The following is a 26,473-nucleotide window of genomic DNA, read 5'->3' as shown; positions in this document are numbered from 1 at the left end:
TCGGGGAAAATGATTAGCATCGCTAACTGGCTACATACCAAGTAAAAGACAAACGCGTGCAACAGACAGACGGGCAATATTGCTGGAAATTAATTGGCAGATATTGTTACGTTTTGACTTTTTACGCCAATAGTGGCTAAGCAGGGGTGGGATAATGTCGATGTGGTTTTGATTGGAAAATAGCCGGGATCTTTGAGACGGCTTGTGATGTAAAAATGCATGTACTCTCAGAAATGATTGGCGAGCTACTTATAGGTGGGCTGCGGACTACTGGTAGCTCCTGATCTACCTGTTGGAGACCCCTGGTCTATGGGTTAATGCTAGCAGGTGAATTCCACGGATCCCTATTAGCTAATGCTAACTAGCCCCATAGCTCTCTATGGGATAATGCTAGCACCACAGCTCCCTATTGGCAAATGCTAACTAACCCCACAGCTCTCTATGGGTTAACGCTATTACTAGCATGAACCAGCCAACCCCAATCACAGCCCAGACTGGCTTAGCCAGGTGCTTAATAAGGTTGCTGAAAGTGGTAGGCCTATTATTGGCCTATTAATGGGGCTAGCAGATGCTACTGTGACGGCAGCATCTTTCCGCTTGTCTGTCTGTCTCCGCCGTTTTGTTCTGTGCATCCACGTTGAAGCGATGGAACACAGACACAGGTGTGATCAGAAATAGAATCCTTAATACGGAAGGGATCTGATAACCGGAAAGGGTCTGATTTATGATACGCCACAGTGTGCGTGACTATGTGTGTCACCTTAGACCTGCACACAGATGAGGTGTTATTGGGGGGGACTACAGGCCTGAAATCTTGTTATTATAAGTGGCTCTGCGGAAATGAAATTAACATAATGCAAAAATCCCCATCTGTTTAATCTACAGATCTTTTTTTTTGTTGTTGCATGGGCTGCTTCTCAATCCACCGCATGCGCCGGTATGGCCCCTTCCGTATCTGTGGTGAAAGATGGCAGAGGTAGAGTGATGTTTGTCAGACTGAGACATCCTGAAAATCGGTCTTCTCACGAAAACGTCTGTAGTCTCCAACTGGTTTGGCCTGCAAACTAGCACTCTGTAGAAAGATGAGACTCTCAGTTTTGCTCTACACCCCCCCCCCCCCCCCCCACACACACACACACACAATCATCACAGGACCCGTCTGAAGTTGGTACAGACTCTTTGTACAACTTCTGTCTGTAGCGTCCAAACAGTTTGTTTTACACACTAATATGACACCTCTGGAAAGGTGAGACTCCCACGGACACTTACATGTCGGTTGTTTTGCTCTAGGTACCAGTTAAGTGCCCGATCTGCCAGGGCACCAGGGCCTTCTGCCAGAGCCTTCTGCCAGGGCACCAAGGCCTTCTGCCAGGGCCTTCTGCCAGGGCTGCAAGGCCATTAACTAAAATTGCTAAGTAAATTGTTTTTAAAAATGAAAAACAATAGGTATTCTGTGAAGAAAAACAAAATTGTATGTAAATGTACATAGGTAATTAGCCTTTACGTCGATGTGTAGGTGATAGCCTATGCCTATTGGCTACAGCCTGTCATGTCCAGACCAATGCTGACATAAGGGAGGAGCCTGAAAATGTAGCCAAACTTTCTTGAGACTGATTCCATATGTGTTATTTTATAGTTTTGATGTCTTCACTATTATTCTACAATGTAGAAAATAAAGAAATCAGTAGGTGTGCCCAAACTTTTGACTGGTACTGTATATTGTATACATGTGGTTAGCATGTTCAATTAATACATTCTACTTTCTAATAATGTAATGGATGTTTTTTTGTTTTCATTAAGATGTAAAAAAGTTTTATGTTAACAAATGAAGTTGATGTAATATAGATTGAAATACTTTACTTTAAAAGCATTGTAAATGATCTAGACCCATGTTGGCATATTAACACACAAAAAAACCCCACATGCGTTTCAATTTTGGGATTGGTTCAAGTTAAGTTTGGGACAGTTGATATTGCGATACTGGGACGCTTTCGACACCTTCTAGAGTCCCATGCCCCAACGATTTGAGGCTGTTCCGAGGGCGAAAGTGTACTCCAGTGTATGTCTGTTAGGTTACTGTTTCAATATGAGGGCTCCTGTTAGACCAATTTATTTATAACAAATGTCTCTGATTGTATTGTTAATTGTACTCCAGTGTATGTCTGTTAGGTTACTGTTTCAATATGAGGGCTCCTGTTAGACCAATTTATTTATTACAAATGTCTCTGATTATATTGTTAATGTCAATGAAGTTGATCCAGAGCGTGACCTCTGACCTGTGTTGTTGTGTCCACCAGCGCGGCATGGTGACGGCCTCTATAACTCCTACATGAGAACTGACCACCTACTGAAGGAAGAAGCAGACACACACAGTCCCGCTGGCCTGCCCCCGATACCCAAACACACTGTGAGTACACACACACACACACACACACACACACACACACACACACACACACACACACACACACACACACACACACACAGTCTGTTCCACACCTTTTATATAACCGGTCCAGCTGTATTCAGTCTGTTCCACACCTTTTAATCAACCGGTCCAGCTGTATTCAGTCTGTTCCACACCTTTTAATCAACCGGTCCAGCTGTATTCAGTCTGTTCCACACCTTTTAATCAACCGGTCCAGCTGTATTCAGTCTGTTCCACACCTTTTAACCAACCGGTCCAGCTCTATTCAGTCTGTTCCACACCTTTTATATAACCGGTCCAGCTGTATTCAGTCTGTTCCACACCTTTTAATCAACCGGTCCAGCTGTATTCAGTCTGTTCCACACCTTTTAACCAACCGGTCCAGCTGTATTCAGTCTGTTCCACACCTTTTAATCAACCGGTCCAGCTCTATTCAGTCTGTTCCACACCTTTTATATAACCGGTCCAGCTGTATTCAGTCTGTTCCACACCTTTTAATCAACCGGTCCAGCTGTATTCAGTCTGTTCCACACCTTTTAACCAACCGGTCCAGCTGTATTCAGTCTGTTCCACACCTTTTAATCAACCGGTCCAGCTGTATTCAGTCTGTTCCACACCTTTTAATCAACCGGTCCAGCTGTATTCAGTCTGTTCCACACCTTTTATATAACCGGTCCAGCTGTATTTAGTCTGTTCCACACCTTTTATATAACCGGTCCAGCTGTATTCAGTCTGTTCCACACCTTTTATATAACCGGTCCAGCTGTATTCAGTCTGTTCCACACCTTTTAATCAACCGGTCCAGCTTTATTTAGTCTGTTCCACACCTTTTAATCAACCGGTCCAGCTGTATTCAGTCTGTTCCACACCTTTTAATCAACCGGTCCAGCTTTATTCAATCTGTTCCACACCTTTTAATCAACCGGTCCAGCTGTATTCAGTCTGTTCCACACCTTTTAATCAACCGGTCCAGCTGTATTCAGTCTGTTCCACACCTTTTAATCAACCGGTCCAGCTTTATTCAGTCTGTTCCACACCTTTTAATCAACCGGTCCAGCTGTATTCAGTCTGTTCCACACCTTTTAACCAACCGGTCCAGCTGTATTCAGTCTGTTCCACACCTTTTAATCAACCGGTCCAGCTGTATTCAGTCTGTTCCACACCTTTTAACCAACCGGTCCAGCTCTATTCAGTCTGTTCCACACCTTTTATATAACCGGTCCAGCTGTATTCAGTCTGTTCCACACCTTTTAATCAACCGGTCCAGCTGTATTCAGTCTGTTCCACACCTTTTAACCAACCGGTCCAGCTGTATTCAGTCTGTTCCACACCTTTTAATCAACCGGTCCAGCTCTATTCAGTCTGTTCCACACCTTTTATATAACCGGTCCAGCTGTATTCAGTCTGTTCCACACCTTTTAATCAACCGGTCCAGCTGTATTCAGTCTGTTCCACACCTTTTAACCAACCGGTCCAGCTGTATTCAGTCTGTTCCACACCTTTTAATCAACCGGTCCAGCTGTATTCAGTCTGTTCCACACCTTTTAATCAACCGGTCCAGCTGTATTCAGTCTGTTCCACACCTTTTATATAACCGGTCCAGCTGTATTCAGTCTGTTCCACACCTTTTATATAACCGGTCCAGCTGTATTCAGTCTGTTCCACACCTTTTATATAACCGGTCCAGCTGTATTCAGTCTGTTCCACACCTTTTAATCAACCGGTCCAGCTTTATTCAGTCTGTTCCACACCTTTTAATCAACCGGTCCAGCTGTATTCAGTCTGTTCCACACCTTTTAATCAACCGGTCCAGCTTTATTCAGTCTGTTCCACACCTTTTAATCAACCGGTCCAGCTGTATTCAGTCTGTTCCACACCTTTTAATCAACCGGTCCAGCTGTATTCAGTCTGTTCCACACCTTTTAATCAACCGGTCCAGCTTTATTCAGTCTGTTCCACACCTTTTAATCAACCGGTCCAGCTGTATTCAGTCTGTTCCACACCTTTTAACCAACCGGTCCAGCTGTATTCAGTCTGTTCCACACCTTTTAATCAACCGGTCCAGCTTTATTCAGTCTGTTCCACACCTTTTAATCAACCGGTCCAGCTTTATTCAGTCTGTTCCACACCTTTTAATCAACCGGTCCAGCTGTATTTAGTCTGTTCCACACCTTTTAATCAACCGGTCCAGCTTTCTGTCTGTCAAAACACAGTAAATAGCCTATGCGCTACCACTCGCTGGCTGCATATGAAGCATGGAAAATACCAAGACGTTGAAGGATTATCCATGTTCTCTGCCTCTGTGTAAAAACACGTGACTGTAACCACAGTGTACACAACACACACCCAGGTACCGGGAGGCGGGACATACGGCAGACTGTCAAACCAGCCGTGTTTTCCTGTCATCGCTCACTTTGTGACTGCGCCTGTCCTATCAATAGATCGATAGAAGATACATATCGTTCATTCTAGCGGGAGAGGGCTGGCAGCATAGATAATGACCCTACTTGTCTACTAGTAAAAGGCGCACCTATAGGTTATCCCTTATCATAATCCATGATTATTTAGCAAGTGGGCTGGCTAGCTATCACATCACTTTTCACGATTCATAAAAAAAATGTCCACCTTTATTTAACCAGGTAGGCCAGTTGAGAACAAGTTCTCTGGAGCGCATGCTACTATGGTGAACAGTGAGCTGAGATAAGGCGGGGCTTTACCTAGCAAAGACTTATAGATGACCTGGAGCCAGTGGGTTTGGCGACAAATATGTAGCGAGGACCAGCCAACGAGAGCATACAGGTCGCAGTGGTGGGTAGTATATGGGGCTTTGGTGACAAAACAGATGGCACTGTGATAGACTGCATCCAAATTGCTGAGTAATGTTGGAGGCTATTTTGTAAATGATATCGCCGAAGTCAAGGATCGGTAGGATAGTCAGTTTTACGAGGGTATGTTTGGCAGCATGAGTGAAGAATGCTTTGTTGCGAAATAGGAAGCCGATTCTAGATTTAATTTTGGATTGGAGATGCTTAATATGAGTCTGGAAGGAGAGTTTACAGTCTAACCAGACACCTAGGTATTTGTAGTTGTCCACATATTCAAAGTCTGAACCGCCCAGAGTAGTAATGCTAGGCGGGCGGGTGTGGGCAGAGATCGGTTGAAGAGCATGCATTTAGTTTTACTTGCATTTAAGAGCAGTTGGAGGTCACGGAAGGAGAGTTGTATGGCATTGAAGCTCATCTGGGGGTTTGTTAACCTGTCTGGGAACGGGGTTCCGCAAGCCAACAGCCAATGAAATTGCAGGGCGCCAAATTCAATCAACAGAAATCTCATAATTCAAATTTCTCAAGCATACAAGTATTAGACACCATTTTAAAGATAAAATTCTCATTAATCCAACCACAGTGTCCGATTTCAAAAAGGCTTTTCGGCGAAAGCACAACATATCATTATGTTAGGTCAGCAACTAGTCACAGAAAGCATACAGTGATTTTCCAACCAAAGAGAGGAGTCACAAAAAGCAGAAATAGAGATAAAATTAATCACTAACCTTTGATATTCTTCATCAGATGACACTCCCGGGACAACATGTTACACAATAGATGTATGTTTTGTTCGATCAAGTTCATATTTATATCCAAAAACCTCTGTTTATATTTGGCTTTGCCTCAAAACATCCCGTGAATTTGCACAGAGCCACATCAATTTACAGAAATACTCATAATAAACTTTGATAAAAGATACAAGTATTATGCACAGAATTATAGATATACTTCTCCTTAATGCAACCGCTTTGTCAGATTTCAAAAAAGCTTTACGGAAAAAGCAAACCATGCAATAATCTGAGTACGACACTCAGAGACCAAAACAAGCCAAACATATACCCGCCATGTTGCGGAATCAACAGAAGTCAGAAATAGCATTATAAATATTCACCTTTGATGATCTTCATTAGAATGCACTCCCAGGAATCCCAGTTCCATAGTAAATGTTGGTTTAGTTCGATAAAGTCCATCATTTATGTCCAAATGCCTCCTTGTTGTTCGCACCTTGAGTTCACAAATCCAAATTCATGACGCGCGATCATTAGGTCCAGACGAAAAGTCAAAAAGTTCCGTTACAGTCCGTAGAAACATGTCAAACGATGTATAAATTCAATCTTTAGGATGTTTTTAACATACATCTTCAATAATGTTCCAACCGAGGAATTCCTTTGTCTTTAGAATTGCAATGGAACGCAGGTCGCTCTCACGTGAACGAGCGTGGTCAGCTCATGCCACTCTGGCAGGCCTCTGACTCATTCAGCTCCCATTCCCCCTCCTTTACAGTAGAAGCATCAAACAAGGTTCTAAAGACTGTTGACATCTGGTGGAAGCCTTAGGAAGTGCAATATGACCCCATAGACACTGTATATTCGATAGGCGATGAGTTGGAAAAACTACAAACCTCAGATTTCCCATTTATTGTTGGATTTTTCTCAGGTTTTCGCCTGCCATATGAGTTCTGTTATACTCACAGACCTCATTCAAACAGATTTAGAAACTTCAGAGTGTTTTCTATCCAAATCTACTAATAATATGCATATATTAGCAACTGGGCCTGAGTAGCAGGCAGTTTACTCTGGGCACGCTTTTCATCCAAACGTGAAAATGCTGCCTCCTATCCCAAAGAAGTTAACACAGTGTCCAAAGATGGGCCAGAAGTATACAGAATGGTATCGTCTGCGTAGAGGTGGATCAGAGAATCACCAGCAGCAAGAGCAGCATCATTGATGTATACAGAGAAAAGAGTCTGCCCAAGAATTGAACCCTGTGGCACCCCCATAGAGACTGCCAGAGGTCCGGACAACAGGCCCTCCGATTTGACAGTGCACTCTATCTGAGAAGTAGTTGGTGAACCAGGCAAGGCAGTCATTTGAGAAACCAAGGCTGTTGAGTCTGCCGATAAGAATGTGGTGATTGACAGAGTCGAAAGCCTTGGCCAGGTCGATGGAGACGGCTGCACAGTATTGTCTTTTATCGATGGCGGTTATGATATCGTTTTGGACCTTGAGCGTGGCTGAGGTGCACCCATGACCAGTTCTGAAACAAGATTACATAGCGGAGAAGGTACGGTGGGATTTGAAAGGGCCGGTGATCTGTTTATTAACTTGATTTTCGAATACTTTAGAAAGGCAGGGCAGGATAGATATAGGTCTGTAACAGTTTGGGTCTAGAGTGTCTCCCCCTTTGAAGAGGGGGATGACTGCGGCAGCTTTCCAATCTTTAGGGGATCTCAAACGATACGAAAGAGAGGTTGAACAGGCTAGTAATAGAGGTTGCAACAATTTCGGCAGATCATTTTAGAAAGAGAGGGTCCAGATTGTCTAGCTCGGCTGATTTTGTAGGGGTCCAGATTTTGCCGCTCTTTCAGAACATCAGCTATCTGGATTTGGGTGAAGGAGAAATGGGGGAGGTTTGGGCGAGTTGCTGTGGGGGGTGCAGGGCAGTTGACCGGGGTATGGGTTGCCAGGTGGAAAGCATGGCCAGCTGTAGAAAAAAATGCTTATTGAAATTCATGATTATCGTAGCTTTATCGGTGGTGACAGTGTTTCCTAGCCTCAGTGCAGTGGGCAGCTGGGAGGAGGTGCTCTTATTCTCCATGGACTTTACAGTGTCCCAAAACCTTTTGTAGTTTGTTCTACAGGATGCAAATTTCTGTTTGATAAAGCTAGCCTTTGCTTTCCTAACTGCCTGTGTATATTGGTTCCTAACTTCCCTGAAAAGTTGCATATCGCAGGGGCTATTCGATGCTGATGCAGTACGCCACAGGATGTTTTTGTGCTGGTCAAAGGCAGTCAGGTCTGGAGTGAGCTAAGGGCTGTATCTGTTCCCGGTAAAAATTTTTTTTGAATGGGGCATTATTATTTAAGATGGTGAAGAAAGCACTGTTAAAGAATAACCAGGTGTCTTCTACTGATGGAATGAGGTCAATATCCTTCCAGGATACCCGGGCCAGGTTGATTAGAAAGGCCTGCTCGCTGAAGTGTTTTAGGAAGCGTTTGACGTTGATGAGTGGTGGTCGTTTGCCCGCGGACCCATTACGGACGCAGGCAATGAGGCAGTGAACGCTGAGAACCTGGTTGAAGACATCAGAAGTGTGTTTAGAGGGCAGGTTGGTCAGGATGATATCTATGAGGGTGCCCGTGTTTATGGATTTAGGGTTGTACCTGGTGGGTTCCATGATAATTTGTGAGATTGAGAGCATCTAGCTTAGATTGTAGGACAGCCGGGGTGTTAAGCATATCCCAGTTTAGGTCACCTAACAGTACAAACTCTGAAGATAAATGGGGGGCAATTAGTTCACATATGGTGTCCAGGGCACAGCTGGGGGCTGAGGGGATCTATAACAAGCGGAAGCAGTGAGAGACTTATTTCTGGAAAGGTGGATTTTTAAAAGTAGAAGCTTAAACTGTTTGGGAACAGACCTGGATAGTATGACAGAACTCTGCAGGCTATCTCTGCAGTAGATTGCAACTCCACCCCATTTGGCAGTTCCTTCTTGTCGGAAAATGTTGGGATGGAAATTTCAGAATTTTTGGTGGCCTTCCTAAGCCAGGATTCAGACACGGCTAGGACATTAGGGTTGGCAGAGTGAGCTAAAACAGTGAATAAAACAAACTTAGGCTTTTGCGGTTACAGAAGTCAACAAATGATAGCGCCTGGGGAATATGAGTGGAACTGGGGGCTACAGGGCCTGGGTTAACCTATATATCACCAGAGGAGTAGGATAAGGGTACGGCTAAAGGCTATAAGAACTGGTCGTCTAGTGCGTTGGGAACAGATAATAATAAAAGGAGCAGATTTCTGGGTGTGGTAGAATAGATTCAAGGCATAATGTACAGACAAAGGTATGGTAGGATGTGAGTACAGTGGAGATAAACCTAGGCATTGAGTGATGATGGAGGTTTCGTCTCTGGAGGGACAAGTTAAGCCAGGTGAGGTCTCCGCATGTGTGTGGGGTGGGACGAAAGAGATATCTAAGGCATTTTGAGCGTGACTGAAGGCTCTACAGTGAAATAAAACAATAAAAACTAGCCAAGAACGCTGTAGATAAGGCATATTGAGAGGCATAAAGCAATCACAGGTGTTGATCAGGAGAGCTAAGACAACAGGTAAATGGTGATGAATGGGCAGAGCGGGTCAGTTAGGGACATACAGGACCTGAGTTCGAGACTGGGGCCGACAGGTAAACAAAATGAGGTACCGTGTTATTTAAACAGTCCAGGGGGCATCAGCTGTGTAGCCGAGTGATCATAGGGTCAGAAGAGCAGCAATAGGTGAGTCAGGGTGCTGTTCGGTAGTCACTACTACGCTAGGCGAGCAGGGGACACAGCGTTCAGAAAAGCTAGCGGGCCGGGGCTAGTAGATGGTTCTTCAGCGACATCATAACAGAATAGCCTGTTGAGACCACATCGGGCGATCACGTCGGCATTCCAGTCGTGATGGATCGGCGGGGCTCCGTGTCGACAATGAAGGGTCCAGGCCAAGTGGCAAAGGAGGTATTGTAGCCCTAGAATTAGCTGGTATATGAACCTAGCTCGAGGCTAGCTCAAGGCCAGCTGGTGCTTGCTTCGGGACAGAGGCGTTAGCTAACAGTAGCCACTCGTTTGCAGCTAGCTAGCCCTAATGATCCAGAGCGGTAGGAATCCGGTGATGTGGTAGAGAGAAGCAGTCCGATATGCTCTGGGTTGATATCGCGCTGTGTAGACTGGCAGGTGTGGTCCGATCTAAGGCTGGCTGATGACTGGGGGAAAATAGGCGAGGACCGCTAGCTGTGGCTAACAAAGACTAGTAGCTAGTTAGCTGGCTAGCTCCTGATGGAAGTTCCAGTTATAAGGAATAAAAATAGCAGATCCGTACCACATTGGGTGAGGCGGATTGCAGGAAAGTATATTTAGTTCATAGAGAGAAAGTGAGATGAAGATATATACGAGAAAGACCGGCTATTTACACGGGATAAGATATAGACAGATACACACGTCCTACTGCTGCGCCATCTTGGATTTTTTTTATACATTTTTTTTGTCCATCACCTAAGCCCCTGTTTGATCTAGGAAAAACCCAGATAAACACACGGTCCCCCTGGCCTGCCTCCCATACCCAAACACACTGTTAGTACGCACACACTCTCACTGTCCTGGCCTAAAACACTGTTACAGAGACGTTTTGTTGCGATACAGGACGACCATTTCTCAGGGCCTTGTTACAAAACGATACAAATACATGTTCCTTCCTCTCTCTCTCTCTCTCTTCGTCTCTCTCTCCTCGGTCTCTCCTTCCTTATCCTCTCTCCCCCTTCCCTCTCTCTCCTTATCCTCTTTCTCCTTTGTCTCCACTTCGTCTCCTTATCCTCTCTCCCCTTCGTCTCCCTCTCCCTCCTTATCCTCTCTCCCCTTCGTCTCCCTCTCCCTCCTTATCCTCTCTCCCTCCTTATCCTCTCTCCCTCCTTATCCTCTCTCCCTCCTTATCCTCTCTCCCTCCTTATCCTCTCTCCCTCCTTATCCTCTCTCCCTCCTTATCCTCTCTCCCTCCTTATCCTCTCTCCCTCCTTATCCTCTCTCCCTCCTTATCCTCTCTCCCTCCTTATCCTCTCTCCCTCCTTATCCTCTCTCTCCTTCATCTCTCTCTCCTTATCCCCCCTCTCCCTCCTTATCCTCTTAGTCCTTTGTGTCTCTCTCCCTCCTTATCCTCTCTCGTCCTTCGTCTCTCTCTCCCTCCTTATCCTCTCTCCCCATTCGTCTCTCTCTCCCTCATCTTAATTTGAACCATAAGGAAGGATGTGAAGAAGGGAGGGACGCGTGAAGGAGGGATGCGTTAGTGTTGGAACCAGAGCCAGTAGGTCCTCTTGAACGATGCTCTCTGATTGGCTTACTGCCAGAGGGGCTGTTTACATCCAGACCCATTAGGCAGGGCACACACCACACGCAGGCAGGAAACAAGGTCTGATAGATTGTAAAGCTTTACTAGGCTTGAAAATCTGACCTAACACATTCACCATTACCCCTCTCTTCTCCTCTCTCCCCTTCTCTTCTGAAAGGTTATAATCCACGAGCACAGAGAATAGGGTCCCGCTGTCCTAGTCTTCTGCTAGACATGTCTCTCTCTCTCTCTCTCTCTCTCTCTCTCACTCTCACTCTCACTCTCACTCAATTCCTATTCCTCTGTTCCTCCCATGCAGACCAGTGTGTTTGTACACTCTTTCTTGTCTTGCACACGAGAAGGTGGAGAAGGATAAGAGAAATAGAGAGGGGGAAGAGAGAGGGAGGACATCCAATGATCAATATCTCTGTCTGTGTCTCTGTCACTCTGTGTCTCTCTCTCTCTGTGTCTCTCTGTCTCTCTCTGTCTGTGTCTCTGTCACTGTGTCTGTCTGTCTGTCTCTGTGTTCAAACAGCTGATGTAGGAGGAAGGTCTGCTCCCACTGGAATGCCTGCTGCTGCAAACCCACAGCTATTCAGGGCTCACGCCTGACAAACACACACGCCTGCCACACACACACACACACACACACACACACACACACACACACACACACACACACACACACACACACACACACACACACACACACACACACACACACACACACACGCACATGCCTGCCACACACACACACACACACGCCTGCCCCACGCACACATGCCTGCCACACACACTCACTTCTCAGCTGGGGGGAAGGATTGCGTACCTCAGGAGTGTGTTTCCATCTCATAACAAACGTTCCCTCTAAGCCGTGCCCCTCCCCCTGTTCCCTCTAAGCCGCGCCCCCTCCCCCTGTTCCCTCTAAGCCGTGCCCCTCCCCCTGTTCCCTCTAAGCCGTGCCCCTCCCCCTGTTCCCTCTAAGCCGCGCCCCTCCCCCTGTTCCCTCTAAGCCGCGCCCCTCCCCCTGTTCCCTCTAAGCCGTGCCCCTCCCCCTGTTCCCTCTAAGCCGCGCCCCCTCCCCCTGTTCCCTCTAAGCCGCGCCCCTCCCCTTGTTGTCTCTAAGCTGCGCCCCTCCCCCTGTTCCCTCTAAGCCGTGCCCCTCCCCCTGTTTCCTCTAAGCTGCGCCCCTCCCCCTGTTCCTTCTAAGCCGCGCCCCTCCCCCTGTTCCCTCTAAGCTGCGCCCCTCCCCCTGTTCCCTCTAAGCCGCGCCCCTCCCCCTGTTCCCTCTAAGCCGTGCCCCTCCCCCTGTTCCCTCTAAGCCGTGCCCCTCCCCCTGTTCCCTCTAAGCCGCGCCCCTCCCCCTGTTCCCTCTAAGCCGCGCCCCTCCCCCTGTTCCCTCTAAGCCGCGCCCCTCCCCCTGTTCCCTCTAAGCTGCGCCCCTCCCCCTGTTCCCTCTAAGCTGCGCCCCTCCCCCTGTTCCCTCTAAGCCGTGCCCCCCCCCCCTGTTCCCTCTAAGCTGCGCCCCTCCCCCTGTTCCCTCTAAGCCGCGCCCCTCCCCCTGTTCCCTCTAAGCCGCGCCCCTCCCCCTGTTCCCTCTAAGCCGCGCCCCTCCCCCTGTTCCCTCTAAGCTGCGCCCCTCCCCCTGTTCCCTCTAAGCCGCGCCCCTCCCCCTGTTCCCTCTAAGCCGCGCCCCTCCCCCTGTTCCCTCTAAGCCGCGCCCCTCCCCCTGTTCCCTCTAAGCCGCGCCCCTCCCCCTGTTCCCTCTAAGCCGCGCCCCTCCCCCTGTTCCCTCTAAGCTGCGCCCCTCCCCCTGTTCCCTCTAAGCTGCGCCCCTCCCCCTGTTCCCTCTAAGCTGCGCCCCTCCCCCTGTTCCCTCTAAGCTGCGCCCCTCCCCCTGTTCCCTCTAAGCTGCGCCCCTCCCCCTGTTCCCTCCTGACTACCTCAAGCGGCAGGACGGAAGATGAATGGGTGTATGAGGGTTTCAGCAGCAGGGAGAGGGAGGCGGAGAACCTGGCTTTGACAATGTTCGTCCAGTGGTGTGCAGATAACTTTAAACATGAACTTTTTCGGTAGCGTCCCACCTGGCCAACATCCGGTGAAATTACAGAGCGCGAAATTCAAACTACAGAATTATAAATATTTAACTTTCATAAAATCACAAGTGTAATACATCAAAATAAAGCTTAACTTCTTGTTAATCCAGCTGCTGTGTCAGATTTAAAAAAGTCTTTACGGCGAAAGCACACCATGCGATTATCTGAGGACAGCGCCCCGCATACAAAACCATGAAAAACATATTTCAACCAGGTGCGACACTAAAGTCAGAAATAGCGGAAATAGAAATAGATATAATAAATGCATTACCTTTGATGATCTTCTTCTGTTGGCACTCCAAAAGGTCCCAGTTACATCACAAATGGTCCTTTTGTTCGATATATCGTTATTGTCTTTACCGGAGAAAAATACCAAAGAACGCGCTCTCATTCACGCACTTGGAAAAACACTACAGGCAAAATGGGAGCCACCTAGAAAAACTACAATTTCTGGCACATTTTTCCAAAAACCATCCTGAAACTCTTTCTAAAGACTGTTGACATCTAGTGGAAGCCCTAGGAACTGCAATCTGGGAGGACTTCGCCTTATAATAAAAGTGACAGCCATTAGAAATAGGCAGTTTACTTTGGGCACGCTTTTCATCCGGACATCAAAATACTGCCCCCTACCCAAGAGAGGTTAAGAATACAAAAGAGATGGAAATTGATTTGAGATCACAACTCCACTACCCCCTATGAAGATCAATGGGAATCAGTCCATAGAGGGACCACATAGAAGCACCTGGGAATCCAAATAGACAATCAACTGAAATTCAATGACTGTGCCTTTGCAAAGATACTGAACCATTTTAATGTCGACCGCCATATCTTACAAATGTTCTGTAACTCTGTCCTGCAGAGTGTGCTGACCTTTGGTCTGACATGCGTGTTTGGAAACATGCGAGCAGAGGACCAAGTCGAGCTTCAGGGCTTGATTTAAGACGGCGGGAAAGAAAATTGGTATAGAACAAGAATCAGCCACCAACCTGAACACAGAACTAGTCCTCCTAAAACTTGAAAGCATTTTACAGGACAGTACTCATCCCCTTCACTCAAAACTCATCCTCCTAAAACTTGAAAGCATTTTACCAGTACAGTACTCATCCCCTTCACTCAACATTCAGTCACAGCAGCAGCCAGACAAGGGGAAAGAGACTTCAAAAGACAATGAAAACAGATAGATATGGGGACTGTTTTATTCCATTCGGCTGTTTAATAGATAGTCTGTTGGTCCCTCCAGTATACACAGTATACAACATACTGAACATTCACTTTCAATGTGTAGCTATAGCGCTTTGAGGCAATTTGTTTTGTGTGTTTTCATGTTTTATGTACTGTCTTTTTTAAGCACGTGAATGAATGTCCCTCTGGTGGGATAATAAGGTCGATCTGAATGTTGCGGAGGTGGAAGAATGAGGATTTGACGGTCTGTCTTATGTGGCGCAGGAGTTACATCTGTTGGTAGTCTTCTGGGACAGATTGAACCAGGCTCAGGAGTTACATCTCTTGGTAGTCTTCTGGGACAGATTGAACCAGGCTCAGGAGTTACATCTCTTGGTAGTCTTCTGGGACAGATTGAACCAGGCTCAGGAGTTACATCTCTTCGTAGTCTTCTGGGACAGATTGAACCAGGCTCAGGAGTTACATCTCTTGGTAGTCTTCTGGGACAGATTGAACCAGGCTCAGGAGTTACATCTCTTGGTAGTCTTCTGGGACAGATTGAACCAGGCTCAGGAGTTACATCTCTTGGTAGTCTTCTGGGACAGATTGAACCAGGCTCAGGAGTTACATCTCTTGGTAGTCTTCTGGGACAGATTGAACCAGGCTCAGGAGTTACATCTCTTGGTGGTCTTCTGGGACAGATTGAACCAGGCTCAGGAGTTACATCTCTTGGTAGTCTTCTGGGACAGATTGAACCAGGCTCAGGAGTTACATCTCTTGGTAGTCTTCTGGGACAGATTGAACCAGGCTCAGGAGTTACATCTCTTGGTAGTCTTCTGGGACAGATTGAACCAGGCTCAGGAGTTACATCTCTTGGTAGTCTTCTGGGACAGATTGAACCAGGCTCAGGAGTTACATCTCTTGGTAGTCTTCTGGGACAGATTGAACCAGGCTCAGGAGTTACATCTCTTGGTAGTCTTCTGGGACAGATTGAACCAGGCTCAGGAGTTACATCTCTTGGTAGTCTTCTGGGACAGATTGAACCAGGCTCAGGAGTTACATCTCTTGGTAGTCTTCTGGGACAGATTGAACCAGGCTCAGGAGTTACATCTCTTCGTAGTCTTCTGGCACAGATTGAAATGTAACTAGGTTTCTATAGTCCCTGCATGTGTCTTGTCTAACTGTCTCTACCCTCCCAGTCTGTTAACAGCTGACACACAGAGAGTTTGTGTTTGTCCTCTTTGATCTGCAGAAGTGGCAGCTACTCTTCCTGGCCTCCACAACAAACACAAAACATGACAAGTAAACAAAACACCGATAGGCAAGAACAGACCAATTTTAAAATACAACAACATATTAACAATACAACAGAAGAATGTGTGTGTGTTTGTGTCCCCTCACGGTCCGTTCCATGAGATGTTGTTTAATCTGTTTTTAAAGGTCATTTTGTTGTTTGCTTGAGTAATTGGAGATGGGAGTTGCATGCAATACTGTGCATTGGCTTAATGTACTTGGGGACTGTGAGAAGAGACCCCTGGTGGCATGTCTTGTGGGGTTATATATGGGTGTCTGAAGAGACCCCTGGTGGCATGTCTTGTGGGGTTATATATGGGTGTCTGAAGAGACCCCTGGTGGCATGTCTTGTGGGGTTATATATGGGTGTCTGAAGAGACCGCTGGTGGCATGTCTTGTGGGGTTATATATATGGGTGTCTGAAGAGACCGCTGGTGGCATGTCTTGTGGGGTTATATATATGGGTGTCTGAAGAGACCCCTGGTGGCATGTCTTGTGGGGTTATATATGGGTGTCTGAAGAGACCCCTGGTGGCATGTCTTGTGTGGTTATATATATGGGTGTCTGAAGAGACCCCTGGTGGCATGTCTTGTGTGGTTATATATATGGGTGTCTGAAGAGACCCCTGGTGGCATGTCTTGTGGGGTTATATATGGGTGTCTGAGCTGTGTGTTATTTGATTATGCAGACAATTTGGAATTTTCATCAGTAATATTACTAATAAAAACCAGAAGAGAAGACGGTCTCTCTGCAACCCTCAACCAGGAAGACTGGCGTGCATGCTGCTGTTCATAATGTTATTTATGAACTGTTATTTATTCAGGGTAGCTCAATTGAGACCAGGGTGTCGTGAATAAAAACATTTTCTCACAAACAGGAAGAAAAATGTACATTACAAAAATAACCACAAGGCACAACCTCAATACCACAGTTACAACCAATAAACCACTACAATGCAGTCCTCAATTAATGAATTCAACACCTGCTTTGTATGTGCAGTTAAAGGGCAAGGTGTGCTGCTTTGTTTTGAGCCAGCTACAGCTCTGTTTTGAGCCAGCTACAGCCCTGTTTGGAGCCAGCTACAGCCCTGTTTGGAGCCAGCTACAGCCTTGTTTTGAGCCAGCTACAGCCCTGTTTTGAGCCAGCTACAGCTCTGTTTTGAGCCAGCTACAGCTCTGTTTTGAGCCAGCTACAGAGCCAGCTACAGCTCTGTTTTGAGCCAGCTACTGCTCTGTTTTGAGCCAGCTACAGCTCTGTTTTGAGCCAGCTACAGCCCTGTTTGGAGCCAGCTACAGCCCTGTTTGGAGCCAGCTACAGCCCTGTTTTGAGCCAGCTACAGCCCTGTTTTGAGCCAGCTACAGCCCTGTTTTGAGCCAGCTACAGCTCTGTTTTGAGCCAGCTACAGCTCTGTTTTGAGCCAGCTACAGCTCTGTTTTGAGCCAGCTACAGCTCTGTTTTGAGCCAGCTACAGCTCTGTTTTGAGCCAGCTACAGCTCTGTTTTGAGCCAGCTACAGCTCTGTTTTGAGCCAGCTACAGCTCTGTTTTGAGCCAGCTACAGCTCTGCTAAGTCTTTCTTTGCTGCACCTGACTATATTACCGGACAACATCTTCTGGCAGGAATTAGTTCCTGTTCCACTGGTTCTCCCCCTCTCTCTTTCTCTGTCACTTTCTCTCTAACTCGGTCTCTCTTATCCCTCCCCCAGGTGAATAAGCCAGGTGTGATGCGGGACCAGATCGGTGTTAGCGGGGGTCAGCTGAAGGCCAAGTACCCGTACGAAGACTCCACCTACAACCGCAAGGTCAATGCTGTTACCACGACAACACACAACGGCAACAGCACCGCCGGACAGACCACCTGTAAACCCGCCCCGGTGACTGGGCTGTCTAAAGAGCGCACCGCCGGACAGATCACCGGTAAACCCGCCTCGGTGCCTGGACTGTCTAAAGAACGCAGCGCAGACAGTACGGGCTCCAGTAAAGGGTCGTCAGAGAGCACCGGACCCTGGGGGGGCAAACTGGTGGGCCCCCTGATTCCTGAACAGGCCCTCAGACAGTACCGCTCGCAACTTACTATCCTGGAACAGACTGAGATACACTCCTACCCAGAGGTACACGCACACACACACACACACACACACACACACACACACACACACACACACACACACACACACACACACACACACACACAGTGGGACTCACACACACACACACACACACACACACACACACAGTGGGACTCCCACACGCTGAGGCACACATTCACACCAGGGCTCTACAGTGACCATTGTACTCTGAAAGTATTCAGACCGCTTCCCTTTTCCCACATTTTGTTACATTACAGCCTTATTCTAAACTGGATTAAATAAAACATTTTCCTCATCAATCTATATACAATAACCCTTAATGACAAAAGCGAAAACAGGTTTTTAAAAATGTTTGCAAATTTATCAAATTAAAAAATGTAAAACTTATTTATTCAGATCCTTTGCTATGAGACTCGAAGTTGAGCTCAGAGGTGTCCTGTTTCCATTGATTATACTTGATATGTTTCTTCAACTTGATTGGTTGGACATGATTTGGAAAAGCACACACCTGTCTATATAAGGTCCCACAGTTGACAGTGCATGTCAGAGCAAAATCAAAGCCATGAGATCGAAGAAATTGCCCGTAGAGCTCCGAGACAGGATTGTGTCGAGGCAAAGATCTGGGGGAAGGGTACCAAAACATTTCTGCAGCATTGAAGGTCCCCAAGAACACAGTGGCCTCCATCATTCTTTAATGGAATAAGTTTGGAACCACCAAGACTCTTCCTAGAGCTGGCCGCCCAGCCAAACTGCGCAATCGGGGGCGAAGGGCCTTGATCAGGGAGGTGACCAAGAACCCGATGGTCATTCTGACAGAACTCTAGAGTTCCTCTGTAGAGATGGGAGAACCTTCCAGAAGGACAATCATCTCTGGAGCACTCCACAGGTGCCAGACGGAAGCCACTCCTCAGTAAAAGGCACATGACAGCCCACTGAGTTTGTCAAAAGGCACCTAAAGACTCTCAGACCATGAGAAACAAGATTCTCTGGCCTGATGAAACCAAGATTGAACTCTTTGCCCTGAATGCCAAGTGTCACATCTGGAGGAAACCTGGCACCATCCCTACGATGAAGCATGGTGATTGCAGCATCATGCTGTGGGGATGTTTTTCAGCGGCAGGGACTGGGAGAGAATAGTCAGGATCGAGGGAAAGATGAACGGAGCAAGTACAGAGCGATCCTTGATGAAAACCTGCTCCAGAGCACTCAGGACCTCAGACTGGGGCGAAGGTTCACCTTCCAACAGGACAATGACCCTAAGCACACAGCCAAGACAATGCAGGAGAGGCTTCGGAACAAGTCTCTGAATGTCCTTGAGTGGCCCAGCCAGAGCCCGGACTTGAACCCTATCTAACATCTCTGGAGAGACCTGACAATAGCTGTGCGCTGACACTCCCCATCCAACCTGACAGAGCATGAGAGGATCTGCAGAGAAGAATGGGAGAAACTCCACAAATACAGGTATGCCAAGCTTGTTGGGTCAAACCCAAGAAGATTCGAGGCTGTAATCACTGCCAAAGGTGCATTAATAAAGCACTGAGTAAAAGGTCTGAATACTTATGTAAATGTTATATTTCAGTTTTTTATTTGAATGTCCTTGCATCATTACTACCACGAAAATGTCTTGTTACCTGAAATATGTTACATTGTGGTCCTAAGTTTCTAAACTTAGGTGCCAGCATGCTACCTGTAAAAAAAGGGTCAGCGTAGAGACCTGCACTGGTGGTTCACGTCAGCTGTTTGTTCACCTGATTAAAAACCATCCGCAACCGGCGACTATGATAAAGTGAAAATCGCAGGCCCGCAACCGACCCTGAAAATGCATTGTAGGCTTCAGTCAGAATTTTTGACAGGAGGTTTTTGCCTGATTTTAGATACACTACATGGCCAACAGTATGTGGACCCCTGCTTGTCGAAACCACTCATTCCAAAACCATTTGCATTAATATGGAGTTTGCTGATATAACAGCCTCCACTCTTCTGGGAAAGGCTTTCCACTAGATGTTGGAACATTGCTGCTATAACAGCCTCCACTCTTCTGGGAAAGGCTTTCCACTAGATGTTGGAACATTGCTGCTATAACAGCCTCCACTCTTCTGGGAAAGGCTTTCCACTAGATGTTGGAACATTGCTGCTATAACAGCCTCCACTCTTCTGGGAAGGCTTTCCACTAGATGTTGGAACATTGCTGCTATAACAGCCTCCACTCTTCTGGGAAGGCTTTCCACTAGATGTTGGACCATTGCTGCAGGGACTTGCCTCCATTCAGCCACAAGAGCATTAGTGAGGTCGGGCACTGCTGTTGGGCGATTAGGCCTGGCTCGCAGTCAGCGATCCAGTTCATCCCAAAGGTGTTCGATGGGGTTGAGGTCAGGGGTCTGTGCAGGTCAGTCAAGTTCTTCCAAATCAATCTCGACAAACCATTTCTGTATGGACCTCGCTTTGTGCACGGGGGCGTTGTCATGCTGAAACAGGAAAGAGCCTTCCCTAAACTGTTGCCACAAAGTTGGAAGCACAGAATCGTCTAGAATGACATTGTATGCTGAAGCATTCAGATTTCCCTTCACTGGAACTAAGGGGCCCGAACCATGAAAAACAGCCCCAGACCATTATACCTCCTCCACCAAACTTTACAGTTCAAAAAAAAAATGGAGGTCACATACACGTTTAGCAGATCTTATTACGGGTGTAGCAAAATGCTTGTTTCTAGCTCCAACAGTGCAGTAATGTTGAACAAGTAATATCGAAAAATTTCACAACAATACACACATCTAAAGTAAAGGAATGGAATTAAGAAAATATAAATATTTGGACGAGCAATGTCAGAGCGGCATAGAATAAGATACAGTAGAATAGTATAGAATACAGTATATACATATGAGATGAGTAATGCAAAATATGTAAACATTATTAAAGTGACCAGTGTAACATTGTTAAAGTAGCCAATGATTTCAAGTCTATGTATATAGGGCAGCAGCCTCTAAGGTGTTAGTGATGGCTATTTAACAGTCTGATGTCCTTGAGATAGAAGCTGTTTTTCAGTCTCTCGGTCCCTGCTTTGATGCACCTGTACTGACCTCGCCTTCTGGATGATAGCGGGGTGAACAGGCAGTGGCTCGGGTGGTTGTTGTCCTTGATCTTTTTAGCCTTCCTGTGACATCGGGTGGTGTAGGTGTCCTGGAGGGCAGGTAGTTTGCCTCCGGTGATGCGTTGTGCAGACCTCACTACCCTCTGGAGAGCCTTACGGTTGTGAGCGGAGCAGTTGCCGTACCAGGCGGTGATACAGCCCGACAGGATGCTCTCAATTGTGCATTTGTAAAAGTTTTAGGTGCCAAGCCAAATTTCTTCAGCCTCCTGAGACACTCACGCATGAGCACACACACACTGAGACACAGACACATACACACACACACACACAAAAATGTGTTTTGTTACATTATGACATTCTGTGATTCATTTGTTAATAATATTATGGTTCCACCAGGTGTATTTCCTGGGTCCCAACGCTAAGAAGCGTCCTGCAGTTGCTGGGGGCAACAACAATGGGGGTTTTGATGACGAGCAGGGGGGGTACATCCATGTACCCCACGATCACCTGGCCTTCAGATACGAGTTCCTCAAAGTCATCGGCAAGGGTAGCTTCGGACAGGTAACACTTTAACCTCTGACCCCTGGACCCGGTTAATTTCTCCCTCATCTTTTCTCTTATAGTTTCCTAAACTTTAGTTAGTTGCACAAAACATTTGAAGGCAAATTTCCCCCTTTAAATTAAGTGAAACGTTTTTAATTTTGTATTATTTAACCTTTATTTAACTAGGCAAGTCAGTTAAGATCAAATTGTTATTTACAATGACGGCCTACCAAGAGGCAAAAGGCTCATGAGGTCCCTTAACGGCTTCATGAAGCATGGATATCAATGTAAACTGAACATTGTGGAGGTGAATGTTGCTTTCATCTGCTCTGGTTACAAAAGGAAAATAGCTAGCTAGCTACTTAGCTAAACAATGAAAGGTGCACAATCAATGCGGGCTAGTTAGCGATAGCTACTCTGTGAGCTAGCTGGCTAGTTAGCTATAGCTACTCTGTGAGCTAGCTGGCTAGTTAGCTATAGCTACTCTGTGAGCTAGCTGGCTGGTTAGCTATAGCTCCTCTGTGAGCTAGCTGGCTAGTTAGCTATAGCTACTCTGTGAGCTTGCTGGCTAGTTAGCTACTCTGTGAGCTAGCTGGCTAGTTAGCTATAGCTACTCTGTGAGCTTGCTGGCTAGTTAGCTATAGCTACTCTACGAGCTAGCTTCATGTACTAGAAAGGAATAAAAACAAGTTGAGAAAAAGCATCTACAAGAAAAGTGTTTTTTAATCTTCTGAATCGATTTGTTTCTCCTGTCTTGAATGTAGCAGTTATGTTTTGCGATCTCCCAAAATAAAGGCAATCTCTTTGGGGAGACTTGAGACGACCATGGTAACCAGAGACTCTTTCTGCCGTACTTGCCTTCAAACTACCGTAAAACCCTTAAATTGTGCCCTTACCTAGGGAAATGTTAGCAACACCCTTTAACAATTGGTGGAATGATTCCTTAAAGCACAGGTGTCAAACTCATTCCATGGAGGGCCTGGTGTCTGCTGTTTCTTTTGTTTTTCCTTTCCATTAAGACCTAGATGACCAGGTGAGGGGAGTTCCTTATTAAGACCTAGACAACCAGGTGAGGAGAGTTCCTTACTGAGACCTAGACAACCAGGTGAGGAGAGTTCCTTACTGAGACCTAGACGACCAGGTGAGGGGAGTTCCTTATTAAGACCTAGACAACCAGGTGAGGAGAGTTCCTTACTGAGACCTAGACAACCAGGTGAGGAGAGTTCCTTACTGAGACCTAGACAACCAGGTGAGGAGAGTTCCTTACTGAGACCTAGACAACCAGGTGAGGAGAGTTCCTTACTGAGACCTGGACGACCAGGTGAGGAGAGTTCCTTACTGAGACCTGGACGACCAGGTGAGGGGAGTTCCTTACTGAGACCTAGACGACCAGGTGAGGAGAGTTCCTTACTGAGACCTAGACAACCAGGTGAGGAGAGTTCCTTACTGAGACCTGGACGACCAGGTGAGGGGAGTTCCTGACCAGGTGAGGAGAGTTCCTTACTGAGACCTTGACAACCAGGTGAGGAGAGTTCCTTACTGAGACCTAGACAACCAGGTGAGGGGAGTTCCTTACTGAGACCTAGACAACCAGGTGAGGGGAGTTCCTTACTGAGACCTAGACAACCAGGTGAGGGGAGTTCCTTACTGAGACCTAGACAACCAGGTGAGGAGAGTTCCCTACTGAGACCTTGACAACCAGGTGAGGAGAGTTCCTTACTGAGACCTAGACAACCAGGTGAGGGGAGTTCCTTACTGAGACCTAGACAACCAGGTGAGGGGAGTTCCTTACTGAGACCTAGACAACCAGGTGAGGGGAGTTCCTTACTGAGACCTAGACAACCAGGTGAGGGGAGTTCCTTACTGAGACCTAGACAACCAGGTGAGGGGAGTTCCTTACTGAGACCTAGACAACCAGGTGAGGAGAGTTCCCTACTGAGACCTTGACAACCAGGTGAGGAGAGTTCCTTACTGAGACCTAGACAACCAGGTGAGGGGAGTTCCTTACTGAGACCTAGACAACCAGGTGAGGGGAGTTCCTTACTGAGACCTAGACAACCAGGTGAGGGGAGTTCCTTACTGAGACATAGACAACCAGGTGAGGGGAGTTCCTTACTGAGACCTAGACAACCAGGTGAGGGGAGTTCCTTACTGAGACCTTGACAACCAGGTGAGGAGAGTTCCTTACTGAGACCTTGACAACCAGGTGAGGAGAGTTCCTTACTGAGACCTAGACAACCAGGTGAGGGGAGTTCCTTACTGAGACCTAGACGACCAGGTGAGGGGAGTTCCTTACTAATCAGTGATCTCCTTGGAATGAGTTTGATACAAGTGAAACACTTGTTTTATGCAACCTGACCCTTAACCCATGACCCTTAACCCATGACCCTAACCCATGAACCTTAACCCTGACCCTAACCCTAGTCCCCTCAAGGTGCTACAATAGCCTATTGGTTGGTTTTTGATTGATTAACAGATTGATGTAGTGATGGGAATAACTGACGTATTGACAAATATATATTGATCTGATTACCAGGTGGCGAAGGTGTACGACCACAAGCTGCAGCAGCACCTGGCGCTGAAGATGGTCCGTAACGAGAAGCGTTTCCACCGCCAGGCCCAGGAAGAAATCCGGATCCTGGAGCACCTCCGTAAGCAGGACCGCTCCGGTACCATGAACGCCGTCCACATGCTAGAACACTTCACCTTCAGAAACCACATCTGCATGACCTTTGAACTGCTCAGCATGAACCTGTATGAGCTGATCAAGAGGAATAAGTTCCAGGGCTTCAGCCTGCCGCTGGTCAGGAAGTTTGCCCACAGCATCCTGCAGTGTCTTGAGGCGTTGAACCGACACAGGATCATCCACTGTGACCTGAAGCCGGAGAATATACTGCTGAAACAGCAGGGACGGAGTGGAATCAAGGTGAGGAGGGACGAACACACACACACACACAGGAACACACACACACACACACACAGGAACACACACACACACACAGGAACACACACACAGGAACACACACACAGGAAAACACTACACACGCAGGATTTGCTCCTTGCCTCGCTATTTCTGTGTCTGGCTCGCTCTCCGTCCAGGTGATAGACTTTGGTTCATCATGTTTCCACCACCAGATCCCTAACACACTCTCTCTCTCTCTCTCTCTCTCTCTCTCTCTCTCTCTCTCTCTCTCTCTCTCTCTCTCTCTCTCTCTCTCTCTCTCTCTCTGTCTCTGTCTCTGTCTCTGTCTCTCTCTCTGTCTGTCTCTCTCTCTGTCTCTCTCTCTGTCTCTCTGTCTCTGTCTCTCTCTCTGTCTCTGTCTCTCTCTCTGTCTCTCTGTCTCTCTGTCTCTGTCTCTCTCTGTCTGTGTGTTTCCAGGTGATAGACTTCGGTTCGTCATGTTTCCATCACCAGCGTGTCTACACGTACATCCAGTCCCGCTTCTACCGTGCCCCTGAGGTCATCCTGGGGTCACGCTACGGTCTCCCCATTGACATGTGGTCATTTGGCTGTATCCTGGCTGAGTTGCTGACAGGGTACCCCATGTTCCCAGGGGAGGACGAGGGGGATCAGCTGGCCTGTGTCATGGAGCTCCTGGGCATGCCCCCTACCAAGCTGCTGGAGCAAGCCAAGAGAGCTAAGAACTTCATCTCCTCCAAGGGTCACCCGCGCTACTGCGGGGCGAACACCTTGCCCAGTGGGGCCACTGTGTTCACAGGCTCCCGCTCGCGCAGGGGGAAGCTCCGGGGTCCTCCGGCCAGTAAAGAGTGGAGCGCGGCCCTGAAGGGATGTGAAGATCTCACTTTCACAGACTTTATTAAGAGGTGTCTAGACTGGGACCCTTCCAGCAGACTGACCCCTAGTCAGGCCCTCAGACACCCCTGGCTGTACCGACGCCTGCCTAAGCCCCTGGCCTCCGCCGTCGGGGAGAAGAAAGGAGCCACGGAACACCACTCTACCTCCTTACCGTCCATCCTGCCGGCTAAAGGAGTGAGCGGCACGGCGGCAAATCCCAACAAACTGAGAGCCAACGTGATGGGAGACTCGGCAGGGTCCATACCCCTCCGCACCGTGCTGCCCAAACTGGTCTCATAGACAGATGGGAGAGAGAGGGACAGAACCAGGAGGGTTTAAATTAGTTGGCTTCTTCTTTTTGGTTTTCTGTGTTTTTAATTATTTTGAAACGTGTGGACACTCCAGGTGTTGATTTAGAATTGTATCTGAAGGTGCGTTGATGAACCGGCCGTTGGACAGACGATTATAAAGGTTTTTACAGCAGGTTTGACTGACTCTGTGATTACTACATAGACACCTTAGAGCAGCTCTGACCCAGCTGCTCACCTACCTGATCAGTCTTTACAGGTCTAGATCAGGCCCTGATGAGGGGAATCACCCACCTGGTGTCCCAGGTCTAAATCAGGCCCTGATGAGGGGAATCACCCACCTGGTGTCCCAGGTCTAAATCAGCCCCTGATGAGAAGAATCAGCCACCTGGTTGTCCCAGGTCTAGATCAGGCCCTGATGAGGGGAATCACCCACCTGGTGTCCCAGGTCTAGATCAGCCCCTGATGAGAAGAATCAGCCACCTGGTTGTCCCAGGTCTAGATCAGGCCCTGATGAGGGGAATCACCCACCTGGTGTCCCAGGTCTAAATCAGCCCCTGATGAGAAGAATCACCCACCTGGTGTCCCAGGTCTAGATCAGTCCCTGATGAGGTGAATCACCTACCTGGTGTCCCAGGTCTAGATCAGTCCCTGATGAGGGGAATCACCTACCTGGTGTCCCAGGTCTAGATCAGTCCCTGATGAGGTGAATCACCTACCTGGTGTCCCAGGTCTAGATCAGTCCCTGATGAGGTGAATCACCCACCTGGTG

General features: G+C 47.4%; 1 protein-coding gene across 1 annotated transcript in view; it reads left to right on the top strand.

Moving 5' to 3' along the window:
- Nucleotides 1-25,878, top strand: part of dyrk3 (dual specificity tyrosine phosphorylation regulated kinase 3) — a 33,232-nt gene extending 7,354 nt beyond the window's left edge. The window contains exons 2-6 of the mRNA XM_071337020.1: nt 2,298-2,407; nt 17,583-17,987; nt 21,451-21,615; nt 24,134-24,523; nt 24,977-25,878. Of these exons, the coding sequence (XP_071193121.1) occupies nt 2,298-2,407; nt 17,583-17,987; nt 21,451-21,615; nt 24,134-24,523; nt 24,977-25,693 (1,787 nt within the window). The 3' untranslated portion in view covers nt 25,694-25,878. The remainder of the gene's footprint in view (nt 1-2,297; nt 2,408-17,582; nt 17,988-21,450; nt 21,616-24,133; nt 24,524-24,976) is intronic.
- The last annotated feature ends 595 nt before the right edge of the window (nt 25,879-26,473 follow it).

The sequence above is a fragment of the Salvelinus alpinus genome, chromosome 12, assembly GCF_045679555.1.
Source record: "Salvelinus alpinus chromosome 12, SLU_Salpinus.1, whole genome shotgun sequence".
Taxonomy (NCBI): Eukaryota; Metazoa; Chordata; class Actinopteri; order Salmoniformes; family Salmonidae; genus Salvelinus; species Salvelinus alpinus.
This window is presented reverse-complemented; position numbering and strand designations above follow the sequence as displayed.